At 46.2% G+C, this 19,399-nt stretch overlaps 1 protein-coding gene across 1 annotated transcript in view; it reads right to left on the bottom strand.

Annotated features, from left to right (window-relative positions):
• The window catches only part of Iqgap1 (IQ motif containing GTPase activating protein 1), a 73,483-nt gene continuing 54,084 nt past the window's right edge, over positions 1–19,399 (bottom strand). The window contains exons 19-38 of the mRNA XM_048368587.1: positions 19,065–19,235; positions 18,482–18,565; positions 18,319–18,390; positions 18,164–18,233; positions 17,722–17,930; positions 16,352–16,507; positions 15,525–15,688; positions 14,627–14,851; positions 12,462–12,602; positions 12,278–12,362; positions 11,081–11,313; positions 10,425–10,557; positions 8,730–8,832; positions 8,178–8,313; positions 7,798–7,885; positions 7,134–7,346; positions 5,566–5,732; positions 4,484–4,606; positions 2,142–2,250; positions 1–364 (exon numbers count right to left, since the gene is read on the bottom strand). Of these exons, the coding sequence (XP_048224544.1) occupies positions 251–364; positions 2,142–2,250; positions 4,484–4,606; positions 5,566–5,732; positions 7,134–7,346; positions 7,798–7,885; positions 8,178–8,313; positions 8,730–8,832; positions 10,425–10,557; positions 11,081–11,313; positions 12,278–12,362; positions 12,462–12,602; positions 14,627–14,851; positions 15,525–15,688; positions 16,352–16,507; positions 17,722–17,930; positions 18,164–18,233; positions 18,319–18,390; positions 18,482–18,565; positions 19,065–19,235 (2,796 nt within the window). The 3' untranslated portion in view covers positions 1–250. The remainder of the gene's footprint in view (positions 365–2,141; positions 2,251–4,483; positions 4,607–5,565; positions 5,733–7,133; positions 7,347–7,797; positions 7,886–8,177; positions 8,314–8,729; positions 8,833–10,424; positions 10,558–11,080; positions 11,314–12,277; positions 12,363–12,461; positions 12,603–14,626; positions 14,852–15,524; positions 15,689–16,351; positions 16,508–17,721; positions 17,931–18,163; positions 18,234–18,318; positions 18,391–18,481; positions 18,566–19,064; positions 19,236–19,399) is intronic.

Here is a 19,399-nt window from a genome sequence, read left to right as displayed (position 1 = left end):
ATCTCTCTCTCTCTCTGCCCTGCCTCCCATGATGAAGGAAGACAAGGAAGTAGAAGGACAACTACACCTGCAACAGTTCACTAGAAGAGGGCAATCTGTCCTATCTAGGTGAAAGGAGTGACAAATGGGGTGTGGGGAGCCCAGCACCCTGGTGGGCTAGGTCTTTGCTTCCAAGGAGTAGAGGGATCCCAGAAAGGCAGCGGCGAAGTTTTCTTTCCTTCATGCTCCTAGGCTGGCAGCAAATGGCTCATTACTTCCCGTAGAACTTCTTGTTGAGAAGGAAGATCAGAAGGTTGACATTTACTTTAGCTCTATCAAACAATTTCATGACCGCAACTCCTTCATACTGCAGCTGCAGTAGGTCCTGTGCAGAAGCAACAGCATTATTTATTGTCAGGTTAGGGAAGAAGGAAGGGAGCAAGGCAGAGAGGGGACCCAGCAGGGGAGCTACACTTCCTGTATGCCATGGGAAGCGGGGCAAGATGGAGGCGCCCACTGTACCACTGGTGGAGCACTCCAGTTAATTTTTGGCATTAGGGACTCATTTTGTTTGTATTTAAACACACCAAAGATGGAAAGCAAAGTATGTTCAGTTACAACACATTTATGGTTTCACACCTGTAATCCTAGCTGTGTGGGAGATTGAGGTTGGGAAGACTGCTGTGTGTGGTCAGCCCTGGCATACATGCAGGACTCCTTCTCAACCAGTAGTGGGGCGTGAGGCACATCTCTGCCACAGAGTGCACAGAATAAATGAGTTTTCAATGCCTAAAACAGGTGGATTTCAGTCCAGGTAGATAGAAAAAGAGACACCCTATCTCAAAAATAATCACAGCAAAATGACTGGAGGTGTGATTCAAAGGTAGTGTGCATGCGTAGCAAACATAAAGCTGAGTTCAAATGCCAATACAAGGGAAAAAAAAGAAAACCCAAGCAACCCCAAAACACACACCCCATTTCCACATTTTGTGTCTCTTTTTTTCTTTTTTGGTCCTGGGGATAAAACGCAGTATATAGCCCTTGCTAGGCAAGTGCTTTGCCACTGAGCTACATCCCAGCCCTCACCCTTGCATTTGTGAGTTGCCCACATAAATGTAGAGGAGTAACAGTGATGTTTCCCATTTTTGCTAATACACATAGAAAAGAAAATAGACATTTCCATTCGTGATGATGCACACCAGTCCTGGATGTACAGGTTACTCTTACTGCTCTGCTGGATAGTTTGCAGTTTCTCACCTAGATACTCTAGGGGTTAGACTCTGGGCTGCTTGCCTGGGAGACACCCATTTTACCACCAGGCTGCATCCAGCCCTACTAAAATCCCACTCCCCACGAGAAAGCTTTGATGTGTCAAAGGTAATGGAAAAGGAAGGAGTAAATGTTTTGCCTACTGTGGGCTTGGGATTGTCCTGTTTAAGACTTCAGCACACCCCCAGTTTTACAGATGATCCCAAGGCTGGATATGAAGCCTGGCTACAGAGCCCACACCATGTGCAGTGGGAGGCAATGCCAAGGTGAGCTGGGCCGCCATAGAGCCAAACCTCTGTGGCTTGGCTGGAGGAGGCTGGGTAAGACACCTGCTGGCCTGGCCAGAAGAGGTGCGAGGGAGGCAGGGCACCTAATGAGAGCAGCAGCATGTACAAAAGCCAAGTGCTTGTTTCCAGAAAGGCACTGGCCCGACTGGTATGAGTGTCAGGTCCCAGCTGTGGGAGAACCTGGCTTCCGTCCTGGAACAGCAAAAGTCTAAACAGGCCTCAAAACTCAGGCCTCAGACTCAAAGCTGCCTGGATGTCACTTATGAATCCTTCCAATGTGCTAATAAGTCTTTAATGTATTAAACTTAGACATTTAAAAGTGAAAACTAGGGATGATTATATTTCAAAAGTTATTTTTCAATTTAAAGTGGGGTTATGTTTACTAAGATGAAATTTACACACACGGCTGCAAATACTACTAACCTTGGAAGTGCCTGTGTCAAATCGAAATGAGAAGAAAAGAGATTTCAAGGTACTGAGCCTCGAGAGCTTCCTGTGGTCAAGTCCAGTCCAAGGCACTGGCTGGGCTGGACGGGGACAGCTGTCCTCTGGGGCTGTGTCCCCGTGACTCTCCCACACAGCTTTGTTCTACTGGTGCAAACCCACCTGATAATGTAACATAAACGTCTCCATCTGAACTCCCATGAATTTGGCTTTCACTTCAAAGTCTCCAACTTCTTCTGTTGGACTGATTTCAAAGATAACATTTTTAAACCTGTAGAAACATAACATGATTTCTTCTCATATAATAGGTCTACTAGGCATCAAGTCTTTGGGGGGGCTGGGGCAGATCTGAGGGTACAAGTGAAGCACATGTGTCTGGGGAATGGTGCACAAGTAGCTCTGGCCTTTCTCCTGCACTGCTGAAGGGTCACAATAATGGGAAATGGAGGCCAGGTGCTGGAGGCTCACGCCTGTAATCCTAGCTACTCAGGAGGCTGAGATCTGAGGATCACAGTTCAAAGCCAACCTGAGCAGGAAAGTCCATAAGACTCTTATATATTAAATTAACTACTAGAAAACTGAAAGTGGTGCTGTGGCTCAAAATGGTAGAGAGCTAGAATTCAGCAAAAAAGCTCAGAGACAGCGCCCAGGCCCTGAGTTCAAGCCCCATGACCGACAAGAAAAAAGGAAGGTGGATGGAGGAAAGTGGCTGGAAGGAGAGGGAGGGGAGTGTGTGTTCTGTTGCTTGTACACTTGTGGACTGGGAGGGCAAGAAAGAATCCTAAGAGGGACAGGGAAAGGAAGCAAGGAGGAGGCTTCCTGCAGAGTGGGTGCTACACATCTAAGCGTCCTGGTACAGAGATACATAGCAGCTGCTGCCTTATACAGTCCCAAGGTATAACATGCCCAGAAATTTTATGGTACCAGCAACAAAGTGGAATTGTGCTGTGCTCCAGGTGAACAAAGTCACCCCAAGATGACTTATTACAAACAGCTAATAACCAAGGATGTGCAGGAGGTTGCTCAGAAAGTAAAGCTCACAAAACTCGTGCACTGAAGTGTGCACGTTACTAAAACTAGACCAATTCCTAAGTCACTCCCTACAGATAGCTTTATGTAGTAATTTATTTTAATGGATTCAGTTGCTCATCTAGTTTCTAGGCTCACAGCAGCAAATTAGAAAAGAAGCAAAAACAGCGGAGCACTTGAATAACAGTGGGAAATAATGACAAAAAGAAGAAAAGAAATAGACCATACAGTGGCTCACAGCTATAATCCTGGCTACTCAGGTGGTAGAGGTAGGTGGATCATAGTCCAGGTTGGCCTAGGCAAAAGCTTGTGACCCTGTCTGAAAAAATAACTAAAACAAAAAAGGCTAGGAGTGTTGCTCAAGTATAGAGTACCTGCCTAGCAAGTGGAAACCTTGAATTCAAACCCCATGGCCAATAAAAAAAAAAAAAGAAAAGTAAGAACTATGATGAAACAGACTAGAACAAATGTACCAAATGCTCAACTAAAAAAACTTATGACAACAACAAAGTCTAGAAACAGAAACTAAACTCCCCAGTTGAAAAACTGACCAGAGAAAATATAAATCAGTCATATTTCAAAGAAAAAGTAAAAAAAATGTAAAAAACAAACACTAAATCCACTACAAAGCTTTTCAACAAGAAATCTAAGAAATGGGAACTTTGAGAAGATACTTTAACATCAAAAACTACTCAATGATGGCGAGGGTCTGCAGACACACAGATTCAGACAGGCTTCATTTTCAGACTGGAAAATGTCTTGGTAGCAGCAGACATAAGAGCTTCACAACACTGTGGAAACGGGATGGCAGCTCTGCAAACACCAGACCTAGAGCCCAGAGGGCCAGGGCCCTGCCTCTGGGAACACCAGAGCTTCATGCTTCACCATATTCTCAAAGTCCAGTGATCAGTACACGTTTAGAATCAGAAAAATGTAAGTGTTTTCATAAACAGAAACAAGAAGAGACCGGTGCAGCCACAGCTGGCTGAATGAATGCCCAGCCAGTGCCTGCTGAGGGTGCTAGGCCAAAGACCTGCAGGACGACGAGTTAGACTGGCAATAGGACAGGTCAGATGAGTGCACATGCATGACACAAGCTTCAGCTTCCCAGGCAGATAAAGAGGGTAAGGCTCGGCCCTACTTACATGTGGAATCATGTAACTATCTTGACCAAACAGAAGGAATGGTTTCCCGCTCTTAAGAGGAAAAATTAAGATGAGGCACACACAAACACGTGTGAAAACAAACAGGCATGAACATGGGCACAGGCTAAGAAAAAAATTCTGCTTTCTGTTGTTACAGATAGGTTAACTCTGTGCATGAAGCTTAAATCAGTACACGAAAATCTATAAATCTATCGGATATATAAAGTAGCCACCTGGAAAGAGAAATAAAGGCAAGAAGATAAATGATGTGATGAATGAAAACAATTTCAAACCAGCCTGACAAATAAAGCAAGCAAGGTGAGAACTCACTGGTTGACTTGTAGGTCCTCGATCTCCAGGAGAACTCCCTTTTCGTGCAGCCTTGCCGCTGTGTATTTCAGCGAGATCTTCTTGCTTTTCTTGCCTTTCATTTCCCTAGGCTTTTTGGAGACCCTGTTTTATAAAATATAAACAAATGAATAAAACAAACCTATCGTGCACTTTCTGTAAGTGACTGTGTATTGATTGGGTCTGTCTTTGAAACCCAAGGACTTGAGGTCAGGAGAGTGACTCTTCAGCGTCATTAGTGCAGTGACTCTAGAGCAGTAAACGAATGTGAAAAAACAGGGCCACAGCTCTAAACTGCTTCTGTTTCAAGGACACAGCCAGTACCTGATAGTGGCTTAGTGCTTCCCTCTGTCCTTGGAACCAAGCGCCTCTGCCAGCGGGGTGGGGGTAAACAGTATAAGAGGTGAAACAGTGCAGAGGAAGGTGCCTCATCGGAATAGTGAAGCCAGGTCAGCAACCACCACCTCCCCACACTCCTGGAAGGTGTCCGTCTGGCAGTGTGACCAGGCCCAAGGAAGCCATGTTATGCCGTCCTTTGGAGTATGTTAGCCAGGAGGCTGAGGAACCCAACATAAGATTCTCTAAAATATGTAGAAGCACCAGGAGTGACCAGTAGATCTCTTCCCCCCCGCCCCCCAAGTAGATCTTCTATTCTCATGATTCTTCACTTTCTCGGGCCAAGAAGATACTTTGGGACAAGGGAGGTTTAGAACCAATGCAATGAAGAGATCCAGCATGTTTTAGGTAAAAATTTTCAATGTCACTTTAGATGGTGCCTTTATGCTCTTTTCCCCACCCTAATTCTTTCCTCTTTCTTTTTTGCCAATCCTAGGGTTTGAATTCAGGGCCTGGCTGCTGTCCCTGAGCCTCTTTATGCTCAAGGCTCTACCACTTGAGCCACAGTGCCACTTCCAGCTTCTTCTTAGTCTATTGGATTTAAGAGTCTCATAGACTTTTCTGCCCAGGCTGGCTTTGAACTTTGATTCTCATATCTCAACCTCCTGAGTAGCTAGCCCAGCTCCCACCCTAATTCTTTTCCTGGAATAAAAAAAAGTAGCACTCACTTGCCCTTGCTGGCTAAGTTATCCAAGCAGGTTTTGATGTAGCTTTTGTAGTAGTCCACCTGCTCGCCGTAGAAGGTGGCTTTTGAGTTCAGAGCAGCATAGGTTTGTTGCAATTTCACTAGCTCGGCCTTCCTTCTCTGCCGGTATCTCCGCTGATTGCGAATATCCTGAGACACAGTGATCAAAATTAGGAAACCAGCAGGAAGTGTGTGCTTCTCCAATCATCGTTGTTTTCCCACCACTAAAACCTCTTGATGCTTGACTCTGCCTCAACAAAGCAAGGAGTGATCTAGTGGAACATGGAACAGTGAAGATGTCCCCTGCTCCTCATGGGAGATGGGAAGTAAAAATTCAAAATGGTGGGTCCAGTCTGTGGACTATCCATTCTTAATAGCAATGGTCTGTGCTTACAAGTTCAAAGAAATTCAGATATTCCATCTGTATCTTTCTAGCAATAGAAGTTTTATTTCATATTTCCACATTATTCAAATTTACTTGTAACGCTGGGTAAGGACTCAAATATGTTGTTCAAGGAGGAATATAAGGAATCAATTCCCAGCTTGTTGGGTGTACATAGCAGACATGGTGGTACATGCCCATAACCCCCACACTTGGGAGCTTGAAGCAGTAGCATGAGTTTGAGGCCAGTCTGGACTACCACATAACAAAGTGAAGGTCATACTGTGTAACAAGGCAAAAGTCTATTTAAAAGTCAAAACAACACAATAATTAAAACAAGAGCATGGGGCTGGGAATGTAGCTTAGTGGTAGTGTTTGCCTAGTAGGCATGAGGCCCTGGGTTTGATTCCTCAGTACCACATAAACAACAACAAAATAATAATAAAAAGACAAGAGCATGATCCAAATTTTGAGTACCTTGGAAATAGAGCTCAAATGGCAGAGTGCCAGCCTTGAACTAAAAAGCTAAAGCAGAACATGAGGCCCTGAGTTTAAGTCCCAGTACCAGCACATACAAAACCCAAAAAACAAGCATGATCACACTTGAGATGATCACACAAATTAAGTGGTTATTCTATGATCAGCTTCATATTACACAGTGATTTTTTTCATTTCTTTTTGTCTGTTGTGGGGTTTGAACTCTGGGGCTAGACACAGTCCCAGAGCTCTTCAGCTCAAGCCTAGCACTCTACCACTTGAGCTACAGCACCACTTCCAGTTTTCTGGTTGTTAATTGGAGATAAGAGTCTCATGGACTTTCCTGCCTGGGCTGGCTTTGAGCCATGATCCTCAGATCTCAGTCTCCTGAGTAGCTAGGATTATAGACGTGAGCCACTGGTGCCCAGCCACAGTGATAATTTAAAAGACCCAAATAATTCTTCAAAGCCAAAGAAAAACTTAGATCAGGAAGTTCTAGAATGTTCTCCCATTAATTTAGGCCATGGAAATAAAGCACTCCAAGATAGCTAAGGATCTTGTGCTGGAGTCAGACATTAATCTGCCAATAAGTAAAGCTGTGTTCTCATCTAATAGCTATAGGAGCCTCTGAATGCTTTGAAAAGCCCAGGCCATGGCTGCCCCCAATGCATGGTATCTCCTGTCTGCAGTACCCTGGCAATGTCATTGATGAGTTCCTGGTATTTGTTCTTTGGGTCCACGGTCCCAAGCTCCGTCAGCTTCTTCAAACCCGCCTGGATCTTCTCCTTCTTCTCCTGGAGACTGAGGTTGCCGTCTTCCTTTATGGAGTGGGACTTTTTCATCTTGTCGGGAGTTTTGGCATCACGGATGGCGCGTCTCTGCATGGCCCTCTGGTGCTCGGCTTCCTATCAGAGAAAACAGTCCTTGGGACATTCACCACGCCAATGCTAAACTTGGATGTAGTAGCAGATCTGCCTCCACCTGAATCCACCCAGTTCCCAAGTCCCACTCTAGTAACAGAGGGAACAAGCTGCACAGAATGGAGGCACATCTCTTCCCATCCAGAAGAGACCAGCCATGAAAACACTTTGCTCTGGGTTTCCTGGACTCTAGGTACAATCCAGGGATTGGATTCCATCTATAAATCCTTCATTTTAGTATGTGGAAATAACATTTTATTTGTCTTGGCACTGTGAATGTTCTAGGCATACTGACGCAACTCACTCCCGAGGTCTCGGCCTCTTCCTTCGTTTGCCAATCCCCGCCCCCCCCCCCCCACCCACATACACTGCCTCCCGCCCTGGTAGGTGTATCCACTTTGGGAAGGCAGAAGCTAAACCTTAAGCCTAAACCTACCTGTTCACTGGTGGCTGGTGTTTCTAGGATTTCAGTCAAGGTCTCTCCTGGCTGGAACCGAATAACATCCACGATTAGACGCTTCGTGCTGCAATGAGAGGCAGGTGCGTCTCCTGTCATCAACTGTCAAGCATGGTCTCACAGGGCTGGCAGTTCGGAGTGGTATGGCTTATGAGTCCCAAACGTACATCTAATGTGTTTGTATTGTAAAATAAGGCAGGTAGGTCCTGTGCCAAGGACAATGTGTGGGGTGGCACTCTAAATTTGGATTTAACAGCATATCTGCTGCCTCCTAAGTCCATTCAGTTCCCAAACCTCGTGCTAAGGCAGGGCCAGTGCTCCAGATATGGTCCTCTTCCTACCTCCCCATCTATACCTACTTCAGTAAGATGGCGCGGGCATCCTTTTCCGCATTCTCGTCTCCAGGCACATCGAACTTGTTGGTCAGTGTGAGAGACACTTCTGTTTTGGCCAGTGCCTCCTTATTGGCATCGCTTAAACTGCCACAGCTCTCCCCTGTAGTTTTGTGGGGGAGGGGATGAAGAGAATATACTGAAAGGAGACGCTGAGGTGAAAAGAGCACAAATATGGTGGGTGCAAGTCTCAGACATCACCTGAATCAGACAGGCACAGGGTGGCAAAGTCTCCTAATAAGGCAATGTGCCACGGTGTAGAGGCAGAGGAGTGGCGCAAGGCCTATCCACCAGGTCTGACAAGTCATGTGAGCAGCGGCCCATCGCCCCTCCCCTCCCAGCACTCAGCATTTCTCATCACAGTTCTTGGGCTTTGGGTTTAAAGTGGTCCATTCCTCCTTTCAATAGACTTTAGCCCCTCAGAGATAAGGACCCCGAATCCAGAGAGGGCAAAAGCAGAGGAGAGATCACCACCCTGTTCTGCCTGCTCCTCTCTCAGGCACTAGAGAAGAGCCTCACCTAGCAGGGACTCAACGGTGGGCACATCGCCAAGGTCGTCCAGTAGCTCATGGATTGGGTCATTGTGCTCGGGAGCAATGGCATCCTGGTGGTCTAGCAGGAGCTGAAAGAGCCAACAGTGACCCCATTTCAACACAATGCCCACCCTCAACCACACAATAAACAGATCGGGTGCTCTGGAGGTTGTAGAATATGTTATGATGCAGCAAGAAGAAATACTGGCATTCTTTTTTCTTTTTTTTTTGCCAGTCTTGGGGCTTAGACTCAGGGCCTGAGCACTCACTGTCCCTAGCTTCTTTTTGCTCAAGATTAGCACTCTGCCACTTGGGCCACAGCGCCACTTCTGGCCATTTTCTATATATGTGGTGCTGGGGAATTGAACCCAAGGTTTCATGTATATGAGACAAGCACTCTTGCCACTAGGCCGAATCCAGCCCAATACTGGCATTCTAAACCTCACAGACATAAGGATTCAAAAATGTACCCTGAGCAAGAAAGAGCAATGTGACACAAACTAATGTTTAAATGCACCAATGTACCCTATAGTACCTGTCAAGCAATTCACATTTAGACTTTCATGTAATGTACCAGTGTATAAACTTTTTTTTTTTTGCCAGTCCTGGGACTTGAACTCAGGACCTAGGCACTATTCCTGAGGCTTCTTTTGCTCAAGGTCATCACTCTACCATTTGAGCCATAGTGCCACTTCTATTGACCTCAAACTGCAATCCTCTCAATTTCTACCTCTTAGGGGTGAACACCTAGCCCTTCTTTTTCTGGTACAGGGTCTTGCCATGTAGCCCAAGCTGGCCTTGAATCATGATCTTCCAACTTCCACCTCCTGAGTCCTAGGATTACATGCATGTGCTACCACATGTGTCTTGTGCTTCTTTTTGCAGTGCCAGGTACTGAATTCAAGCAGCATACAAGAGGAAGACATACCAAATCAGTGTCATCATTGTCTCAGTGGTACTAAACAAGCCTTTAAGATGCCATCATCCCATGTGATGGCCTAAAAAATGACAGTACCTGAAATTTCACACTTATACCTTCTTTTTGTGCAATCCTGGGATTTGAACTCAGGGCACTGTGGTTGCTAAGCAAGCACTCTACCGCTTGAGTCATGCCCCTAGCTCTAGATTTACATTTTATGTATGTCCTCATTTTTCTTCTATATGTTCCCAAAGAGGAAAGTAACTAATTGGGGGGAAAAAGGCTGTAGAAATAGAGAGAACTACTCTACTACTAGAGAGGAAAATGTAGTTTAGGTTATATTACAAGAACAATGAAGAGGGCTGGGGTCAAAGAAAAAAAAACAGAAACATTATTTTACATTATTTTACTAGACCAGTGCCTACAGTGGGCAATTTGGAGCTCCTTCCTGGGTTTGTGGTCCTTTCCTAGTGGCGGGGGTCAGGACACAACACTTTAAACACCAACCTGGGTCTCATGCAGGTGGCCTGGGGAGGCGCTGCAGAAACCTAACAGTAGATATTGAGATAACAAAGCAGGCTGGGGTGGAGCTAGGAGGTAGAGCACTTGCCTAGCAAGCACATAAGGCTCCAGGTTCAATTTCCAGGACAAAAAAAAAAGTAAAGGGAGAATTGGGCATCATTAACATGGCAAAAAGGTGAGATCCAGGGACAACAATTAAGGAAGAGCAGTGCTGTGAAGTAATTACCAAAAACCACTTACAGTGTGGGTGTTGATGATCTCACTGATGGAGATGTAGATAACGGGCTTGGTGAGTGTCACGAGGTCCGAATACTCGTCCACATTGAATTTGTCCTGAAGCTCTGGGACATCGCAAGCAGTCTGGAAGAAGCGTCTAGAGGAAAGGCCAGGAGACAGTACCCACACAAGAGAATGGACATGAGAAGATGGCAAGAGGACCGTCTACAAACCTCTCAAGGAATGAGCTCAGGCAGAAGCCTGATGGGAGACTTCACCCTAGACAAAGTGCTTGCCGCTGCATGGGATATTAGTTCTAGAAGTTTCTCTCTCCACTAAAGTTTTACCCACACTTACGAAAGCAGTTGCCAGATAGTTGTGCTGTCTGCCTCTGTCTAAGATAGGGCAAATAGGGCTCTCAGGTACTGAGTTCAAAACAGTGTTAATTTGCAAATATTAGAAAGTACTCTCCAGTTCTTCTAATGAACAGCCATCGTTTTTATGCCAAGTCCTGTCTATCTCATAGGGAAATCCTCCCTGGTCTTTGGAGCCCTGAGCACATGGAACACAGCTCCGGGAGCAGGGCCCCATGAGAGCTTGGTGGTAGCCAACTTCGCCTTTCCCTCTGAGATAAGGACACGCCCATAGATTCTCTCAGGCACCCGTACCTCCCCCCTTACCTGAATTTCTGGTAGGACTGGGAGAGGTACTCATTAATGATGCTTAAGTGGGCATTGTCTCCCAGAAACATCTTATTGGAGGCGGCGTGCTGGAGCATCTTCGCAATGGAGCCCAGATTTCGGCGTTGGTCTGTGGTGAGCTGGCCTCCAGCCGACAGGTCGATGATATCAAAGGCATCCGGGGCAACGATGGCTGGATTCATGTAGCGGTAGTACAGCAAGTTACCGATAATCTGGAATAGAAACCACACCCCCAAGTAAGCCACCAATGACTGCATTAGCCAAGAAGAATGAGAAAATGCAATCCTGTTAGGAAAAAGTAAATAAATCACAAACACACACGAGCACGCACGCATGCACTGGCACACGCATGCACACAAGACACTGCACTTTCTCACAAGGCCCAGAACTAATATAAAGTTACTTGGACTAGTTGTGAGGAATGAAGGTGACTTGAAGACCATTATGAGCAATAAATGAAGAAGAACTGAGAGTAAACCTGAATGGTTTTAGTGCTTATTCTGAGACAGCAGAGGGCTCATGGTGAGCTTTCCAAAGAGGAGGCTCACCAGGGCAGCCGGGTAAGTCCTAAGGGACTCAGCACACACCCGTTTGGCAAGTGTAATCTACCCAACCCCTCATTCTCATACTGCAGACTTCAAAGGCCAAGGTCATGCCCTCTGGAATGAAGGCCACTCAACACACATGTCTTCCACAGAAGAACTCAAGGACAGCCACAGCATTTTCCCTGGAGTTTTATTCAGAAAAAATAAAATTAATTCACCTGGACAGAAAGTCTAGAATCGAGGCCTCACTGTAGGAAAGCACAGAACTAGGAGAGAGAAGAAAAAAGCATTCAGATTAAAAAAAGAAAAATAAAAAGAAAGGAGTAAAGTTGAGTAAGAAGGAGTCATCAGCAACAGCCTTAGCAGAAACCATTGAGCTTGCTGCTGTCCACCTGGCCACCAGCAGAGGGAGCAATTACTCAGCAAAAAAGACAGAACTCAGGAAAAAAATCCTTCCTCTACTTGTTTTAATACATTTTGTGTGCCACTCAGATTTCACAGAAACTGTTACATACTTGAAAGCTCTCATCTACTCCTTCTAATTGCTTTCAGAGCTCACAATCGCTGCTGAGCTACCTGAACAGAATCTATGCTCCTAGGCCCAGGCGAGGCCCAGCCTGCAGATTCTCACCTTCAGCAGCTCGTCCTCACCAGCATCAGGGAACTTCTCATGCAATGAGTCCTTCAGCACTTTGGCAATGAAGCGCATCCCATAACTGTGGGAGGAACAAAGGCTAGTGAGCAGGGCAGGAACCAGCAGAAAAGCGCTTAAAGCAGGCAGGCACCAATGGGATCCAATGAGCAAAGGCACTCACGGGATCTTGTCCACAGAGCTGATGATAGCTGAGAGAAACTTGTCTGTCACAGCCCTCATGTTCCTGATGGAGTTGTCCAGCCGCGTCTTCACCTCATCATGAGCCAGAGCCTGCTCAGGGGTCACGTCATAGGGCAATTTGCTGGAAAGCAAAAGTACCGAAATAGTGTTAGATTGACAGCTGGGAGGGAAGGGACATATCATGCAGGCAGCAAGACCCAAGTGTTGGGTAACTTCAGCCATGCTTAGAGCTGGTCTGTGGCAAGCTACATTTTGAACTCAGGGTGAACTGAGTGCCTTACATTACAAACCAAGCACAATCACGCTCAAGATGAGTAAGACATGCCATCTTATGTCTCTTACAGTCTGGTGGGAGAAACACACAAGCAGGTAAGTATCATGTTGAGCTGAGGGTGGGGCTCAGTGGTAAGAATATTTGCCTAGCATGACTGAGGCCCTGGATTCCATACCCAGCAATAGAAAAGAAAAAAGATACATAGGTACATCTGCTACCTGGAAAATGCAAAGAGGGTATTGGGGGGGAAAAAAGACCTCAGCTCAGAAAATAGGGAGAGGGGCTGGGAATGTGGCTTAGTGGTAGAGTGCTGGTCTAGCATGCATGAAGCCCTGGGTTAGACTCCTCAGTACCACATAAACAGAAAAGGCCAGAGTGGCCTTGTGACTCAAGGGATAGAGCGCTAGCCTCGAGCACAGAGAGGCTCAGGGATATTGCCCAGGCCCCAAGTTCAAGCCCCAGGCTGGCCAAAAAAAGAAGAAAAGAAAAAAGGGAGAAGAAGGGTCTTGGAGAAAGGAAGCCATAATAATGAACACAGACAAGCTGGGTTCTGGCTCACTGACAGAGTGAGTGTCTAGTGGGAGGGAGGCCCTAGCGGGAGGGAGGGAGGGAGGGAGAAAAAAGAGGGAAGGAGGGAGGCAGGAAGGAAGGGAGGAGGGAAATTGAAGGAGGGAAGGGGGATAGAGTAAAAAGAGGGAAAGAGGGGAGGAGGGGAGGGAGGGAGGGAGGGAAGGAAGGAAGGAAGGAAGGAAGGAAGGAAGGAAGGAAGGAAGGAAGGTAGGTCAGGAACTTTTTAGACAAGTGTTTGGTCACACTTGGCAAAGATTTGACTCCATGGAGCTGTCACCAAGTGGCTCTCGGCAGGAGTTAAGTCCTTTCTAGGAGCCTACAAGCTTGACCTAGGGTCATCTCCCTCTGTGCGTGGTGTCAGGGGGAATGATGTAGAATAGTGCTATTCTAATGTGGGCTAGTGCCAGCCAACAAAACAGAGATGGTGCCAGAAGTAAAAATACACTGGTTCCTTCATGGAGAAAGTCTTGCTATAAAGTAAATAGCTGCTACCACCAATAATGTGCTTAGTGACACATCTGTCTCCATTACTGGTCTGTAAGGGACACTTGAAGGGTGTGTGCAGAAAGCTCTCCCTCCTCAGCTCAAGGGCTTTGCGTCATCTCCCATGTCCATTTCACAGGAAGGAAAACTCCCATCTCCTCACCCCAGTTCTCTACAACCAGAGATGTTTTGGCTCTCCGAACTTACTCTCTTATGGACTTTCCTACCCAGGCTAGCTTCAAAGTGTGATCCTCAGATCTCAGCCTTTTGAGTAGCTAGGATTGCAATCGTGACCTGCAAGTGCCCTGTGTGAGTGTTATTTTTGTTTTAGATGTATTCGTGATGGTGGTTTATTGTAGCTTGGTATCCAGGACAGCTCACCATTCTTGTCTAGAAGCCTTCTCGTCACTTGTATCTCTAGTTATGCCAGGCTCCCTTCCAGTCCTCAGCCTCCTTAGGCAGCCCTCTTAGCCAGGCTGGCCCCAACTTAGCCGTTAGACCTTATCTACATGAACTCCCCTGCCTCACACAGGCAGCTCCATGTGCTGCATAAAGCTTCAGGAAACGTGTGCTTAATTACTATCTGTATGCACCTGCTTATTGTCTCCTTTCCCCAGTCAACTATGTAGAAAGGGCAGTGGACGTATCTGCTTTAGTGCCTACCACAAGTGTGACTGCATGTGCATCTCACAGGCAGTAAGGACAGTTTTCTAAGGAAGAGCTGTCTGTTCAATGACTGTTGTGCAAGGAAAGGTAACCACACTGTTTCAAGGCTGGAAATGAGAAGAAGACAAGAGGAAGCGCACTGGGTGTCCTACCTGGCCTCTCCCGTCTGAGACTCCATTTGATTGACCCAGGACTTGTAGATATCCACGGGGTCGGTTTTGATGTTGAGAGATTTGTCGTCCATGATCTCTTTCACGACAGGAGCCAAGATCTGTCTCAGAGCATTTTGGCCCCTGGCACCACGGTTGAAACTGACAACCATCTTAATAACCGTAGGATTTCCTGTGACAATCTCTTGAATCTGATCCACCTTTGATCTAAATACCACCAAAAGCAAAATCAGTTTAAACCGGTCTTGGAATCACGAAAAGATCCTGCCTCCTGGAACATTTCCAGAACTCACAGAATGTTCTTTAGCTTATTTAAGGAGACATGACTGGAACCTTCATGTGTGGGTAAGTTTTTCTTGAAATTATATCTTTCTTTTTCTTTGGGGGATGGGGTGGTCCTGAGGTTTGAATTCTGGGCCTGGGAGCTGTCCTTGAGCTTCTTTGTGCTCAATGTTAGTGCTCTACTACCACTTGAGCATCATTCCTGTCCTTTACTGAGTAGTTTATTGGAGATAAGAGCCTCACAGACTTTCTGTCCAGGCTGGCTTCACTGCAATCCTCAGATCTCAGCTTCCTGAGTAGCTAGGGTTACATGCTTGAGTCATTGGTGCCTGGCTTAAAATTATATCATAATAGAAAAAAGATTAGTTTGGGGTACAGTCTTGTCATGTAACTGAGTCTAGCTTCCTGAAGACTGGGATTATAGAGGTGTACCACCACATCTGGCTACATGGTGAGACCCTGTCTCTTACAAGTGGTTACTTCTTCCATGTATTTTCATAAATGAACTGAGATCAGGAAAAGGCACAGGCAGGGCCGAGTCAGAAACAAGTGCCCTATGCAGGGAGAGGTCTGTGGGATTGCAGAAATCTGCTCATACTTGATCTCCTCCTGGAGTGCCGTCTTGAAGAGCCGCAGGAGCAGGTACTCCTCCCTTTGGTTGGATGCATAGTTGTAGAGAGTGAAGATCACAGAGTCCATGAACTTGGTGGACTTGTTCTGAGGCATCTGGAAGATCAGCTTGGCCAGATAGGTGGGATTGGTCTGAAAGAAAAACAAGTACTTTCCTGATGATTCCATGGCTGACATAAAATAAGCTTTCCAAACTTGATCAAGTACACAGTCTTCTCTTGCTATATCATGGTTCACTTATTGTGCCTTCACTGGATTGTGGGTTAAAAAAAAAATGTAATGGGGCTGGGAATATGGCCTAGTGGCAAGAGTGCTCGCCTCATATACATGAAGCCCTGGGTTCTATTCCCCAGCACCACATATATGGAAAATGGCCAGAAGTGGCTCTGTGGCTCAAGTGGCAGAGTGCTAGCCTTGAGCAAAAAGGAGCCATAGACAGTGCTCAGGCCCTGAGTCCAAGCCTAGGACTGGTAAAAAAAAAGAAATGGGAAAAAAAATGTAATGATCTGTCACCTATTTGGGGAGTTATGTTCCAGAGACCCATGCGATAGGTGAAAATCTGTGAAGTAGCAATAAGCGAACCATGATATAGCAAGGGATTACTATCTAACGCTGCTACTTTGTGGATTTTCACCTATTGTGGGGGTCTCTGGAGCATAACTCCTGTGAGGGACCACTGTACATAGAAGTAAGTAGCCCACAATGCATGTCCGTGGAAATCATAAGTACTTCCAGAGAGATAGAAGGAAAAGTAAATTAGCTGAGTTTTACAACACCAATAAAGGAGCTACTTACTTGCAGTAGATAAAACAGGTGCTGATAAGCTTCCAGTTTCTTTCTCTTCTCCTTGCTCAAAGCTTTGAGGCCTCCTTTCTGCTTATTTATCATCATCATATCAGACAACTGTTCCTTGTTTTTTTTGGTAAGTTTTTTACTGTGGGAAACCACATCCTATAAACAGAGACCAACACAAAGAGCAAAAAAGTTTTCAAAGAGGTAAGCATGGAAGTGAGAAGCTCTCTGGCAGCCACACACCTGACCGAGGTTGCCTGCCTGAGAGTCTGCATACCCCACTACACACTGTGGAACCACTGAGCTCCACTTCTCTGCAGTAGCCCAAGCTACCCTACTCCTACATTTGCATCCCAGATGGGACCCGGGCCTGGGTTCTTCAGGTGGGCTTAAGGGAAAAATGCCCATCCAATCAAATCAATTCAATTCCTAGATACCTACCTTAAAAATGTTTGTTTACTTATGTTCTATATTTTGAGACAGGTCTCCCTACAGAGCCCTGGCTGACCTCAAACTCATGGTCTTCCTGTCTAAGCCTCCCATGTGCTGGGGTTAGAGGCACTGCACCACCTACTCAGCTCAAAAATCTTATGGAGTACAGCTGTAGCTCAGTGGAAGCACTCGCCTAGGATATCCAAGGCATTGGCTCAAGTGTAGCATCTTCCTGTCCCCCCCACCCCCCCAAAAAAAGAATGAAAATGAAACAAGACAAAACAATGTCTGAGGCAGTTGGTTCAAATCCAGTACTGCAAAGAGAAAACAAACAATAAAATCACACACATGATGAAGCATGCCTGTAGTTCCAACTACTTGGGAAGATGAGGAAGGAAAATAATTTGAGCCCAGGTGTTTGAGGTCAGCTTTGAACACATAAAGACCACAACACACACACACACACACACACACACACACACACACACACACACATCAAAGCTCAGTACTTCTGGATTACGGTCATGTAACAGAAGAAGGCATATCAAGATTGGTTAGCCTACCTGCGGTCTCACAATATAATCTATGAAAAGATTTGGAAACAGACTAAATGTCAAGGGGTAGGGAGAAGAAAGTAACTCGTAGAGGAACGTCTAGAAAATACCATAGCTACTCATCACACAGACAGAGTCTCATCCACCAACAGCAAGTACAAATGTAGAATATAGATGACTGTGGGATTTTTACCTATTTTTTAAAAATTCTATCTAATAAATTTTTATTTCTTACATAATTTAACAAACTCTCATGGCATTATTAGCTGAGAAAGAAGTCAGCCTTGACTGCCCCTGTGAGTTAAGAAAGGAAAGAAGGGTCACAAAGCTACACAAAATTACACACTTACACACACACACGTGTACACACACACACAGAGGCCATACCTGCAGTGTGATTTTATTTTTCACCAGCAGTCCAATTTTGATATCCATGAGATTGAGGTCATTCTCCAGTTGCTGGTTGGAACGAATGAGGGTGATGACTTCTTCCCTCATCCTCATAAGGTCAAGTTCCTCCTGGAAGTCCTGGTCACTCTGGTCTAGGAGGTGGACAAACTTGCGGACCACAATCATGGGAGGGTCCTCAGCATTGACTGGCAGAAAGAAAACAGGTATCAGAGAAATGAGCTACCAAGCCCGTTCTGAGTCCTGGTCCCACATAAAACACCCAGCTACCACATGCAGTCTCCTCAGTCATGCAAGGGCTAGGTGATGGTAACCTGACAATTAGCCACATGCTAGCCAAGGGGCTGAGTCACAAGTCTTGACTTCAGGACCACTCAGCTCCCAAGCACCTCAACTCTGCCCCCCTGGGCTCGTTACTCACTCAGAGTCTTGTAGTCATCTCGAGCTTTGTTTGCCCGGATAAAAGCCTGGATTTTGATGATGTCATTTATCTAAAGAACAGGAAGAACACTTTGATCACTGTCCACAGATCCATGACAGAGTATCTCTCCTGGCCCGCTGACCCTTGGGACTTACATGGTCTCGGAAATACTGCAGGCGGTCTCTGTAGCGCTTTCTGGCTTGATGCATCCTGGCAAGGGACTGAATCTGTGGGAAAGGATTCTGAACTTAGAGATGTCCTTCAGCCCAGCTTGCCCCTCTCTCCCTTTGTGTGGAGAAGCATGCACGGTTGCCATACCTTCACGACTTCATCTCTGTGGGACCGCAGGTAGGTTAACCGATCTTGATATGCCTTCTTCTGTTTGTATCCTCTCCACTGGGACTAAAGGCGTCAATATCATAGATGCCGTGTTACTTCCCAAGAATGGTGGGAGCTAAAACAATCCTTCATGCTGATACACCAAGTACTCTTGCACAATGAAGCTGTTCTAACGCCACCAGACCCCCAACATCAGCACGCCCTCACACTCCCTCCCAGGTCCACCCTGAAAAATCTGGGTGGAGACCGCATTAGTTCCTGATTCACAGAGAGGAAGTGAGCACAAAGCTTCACATGTCTGGCCACAGCAGGCCAGAACTCCTGACTCAGATTTCTTTCAAAGCCCTTGTTTGGCTCAAGGTTCAAACCTTACCCAAAGACAGAGTGACAGGAGACAAGAAGAGGAGGTGCCCCAAACCGTTGTGCCCCCAGCACACACTGTTAAGCACACAGAAGTTGTCCATGGAAAGATGAGGAAGAGGCTAAATGTTAAAAGCAAAGCTGACATTTATTCTCCTGCACTAGGAGACGCCTGCTACATGGGTTGCGGGCTCGGAAATACCTGAATGCAGGTGATGGCAGGGATTTGTTTCTTTAGGAAGTTCATCCTGGCTCGGAACTCCTGCCGAACCAAGTACCCGCGGCAGCAGGCCTGCAGCTTGGTGATCAAGCCCTCGTTGGCCAGCCACAGCTGTTCTCGATTATATGCAGCAGTCACGCCAGAGATGGAGCTCTGCAAAGGCATTGATTTCCCCCTCACTGTTGTGCCCACATCTGTGTGACACCTCTGGCTAAGCAATGCCAGCGAAGACCCCATGCTGACATCAGTCCCCCCTCCTTCCTTCCTTCCTCCACCCTGCCAACTGTGCTAGGAACAGTGGTAGGTGAGTGAGTGCA

Source organism: Perognathus longimembris, chromosome 20, assembly GCF_023159225.1.
Source record: "Perognathus longimembris pacificus isolate PPM17 chromosome 20, ASM2315922v1, whole genome shotgun sequence".
Classification (NCBI taxonomy): domain Eukaryota; kingdom Metazoa; phylum Chordata; class Mammalia; order Rodentia; family Heteromyidae; genus Perognathus; species Perognathus longimembris.
This window is presented reverse-complemented; position numbering and strand designations above follow the sequence as displayed.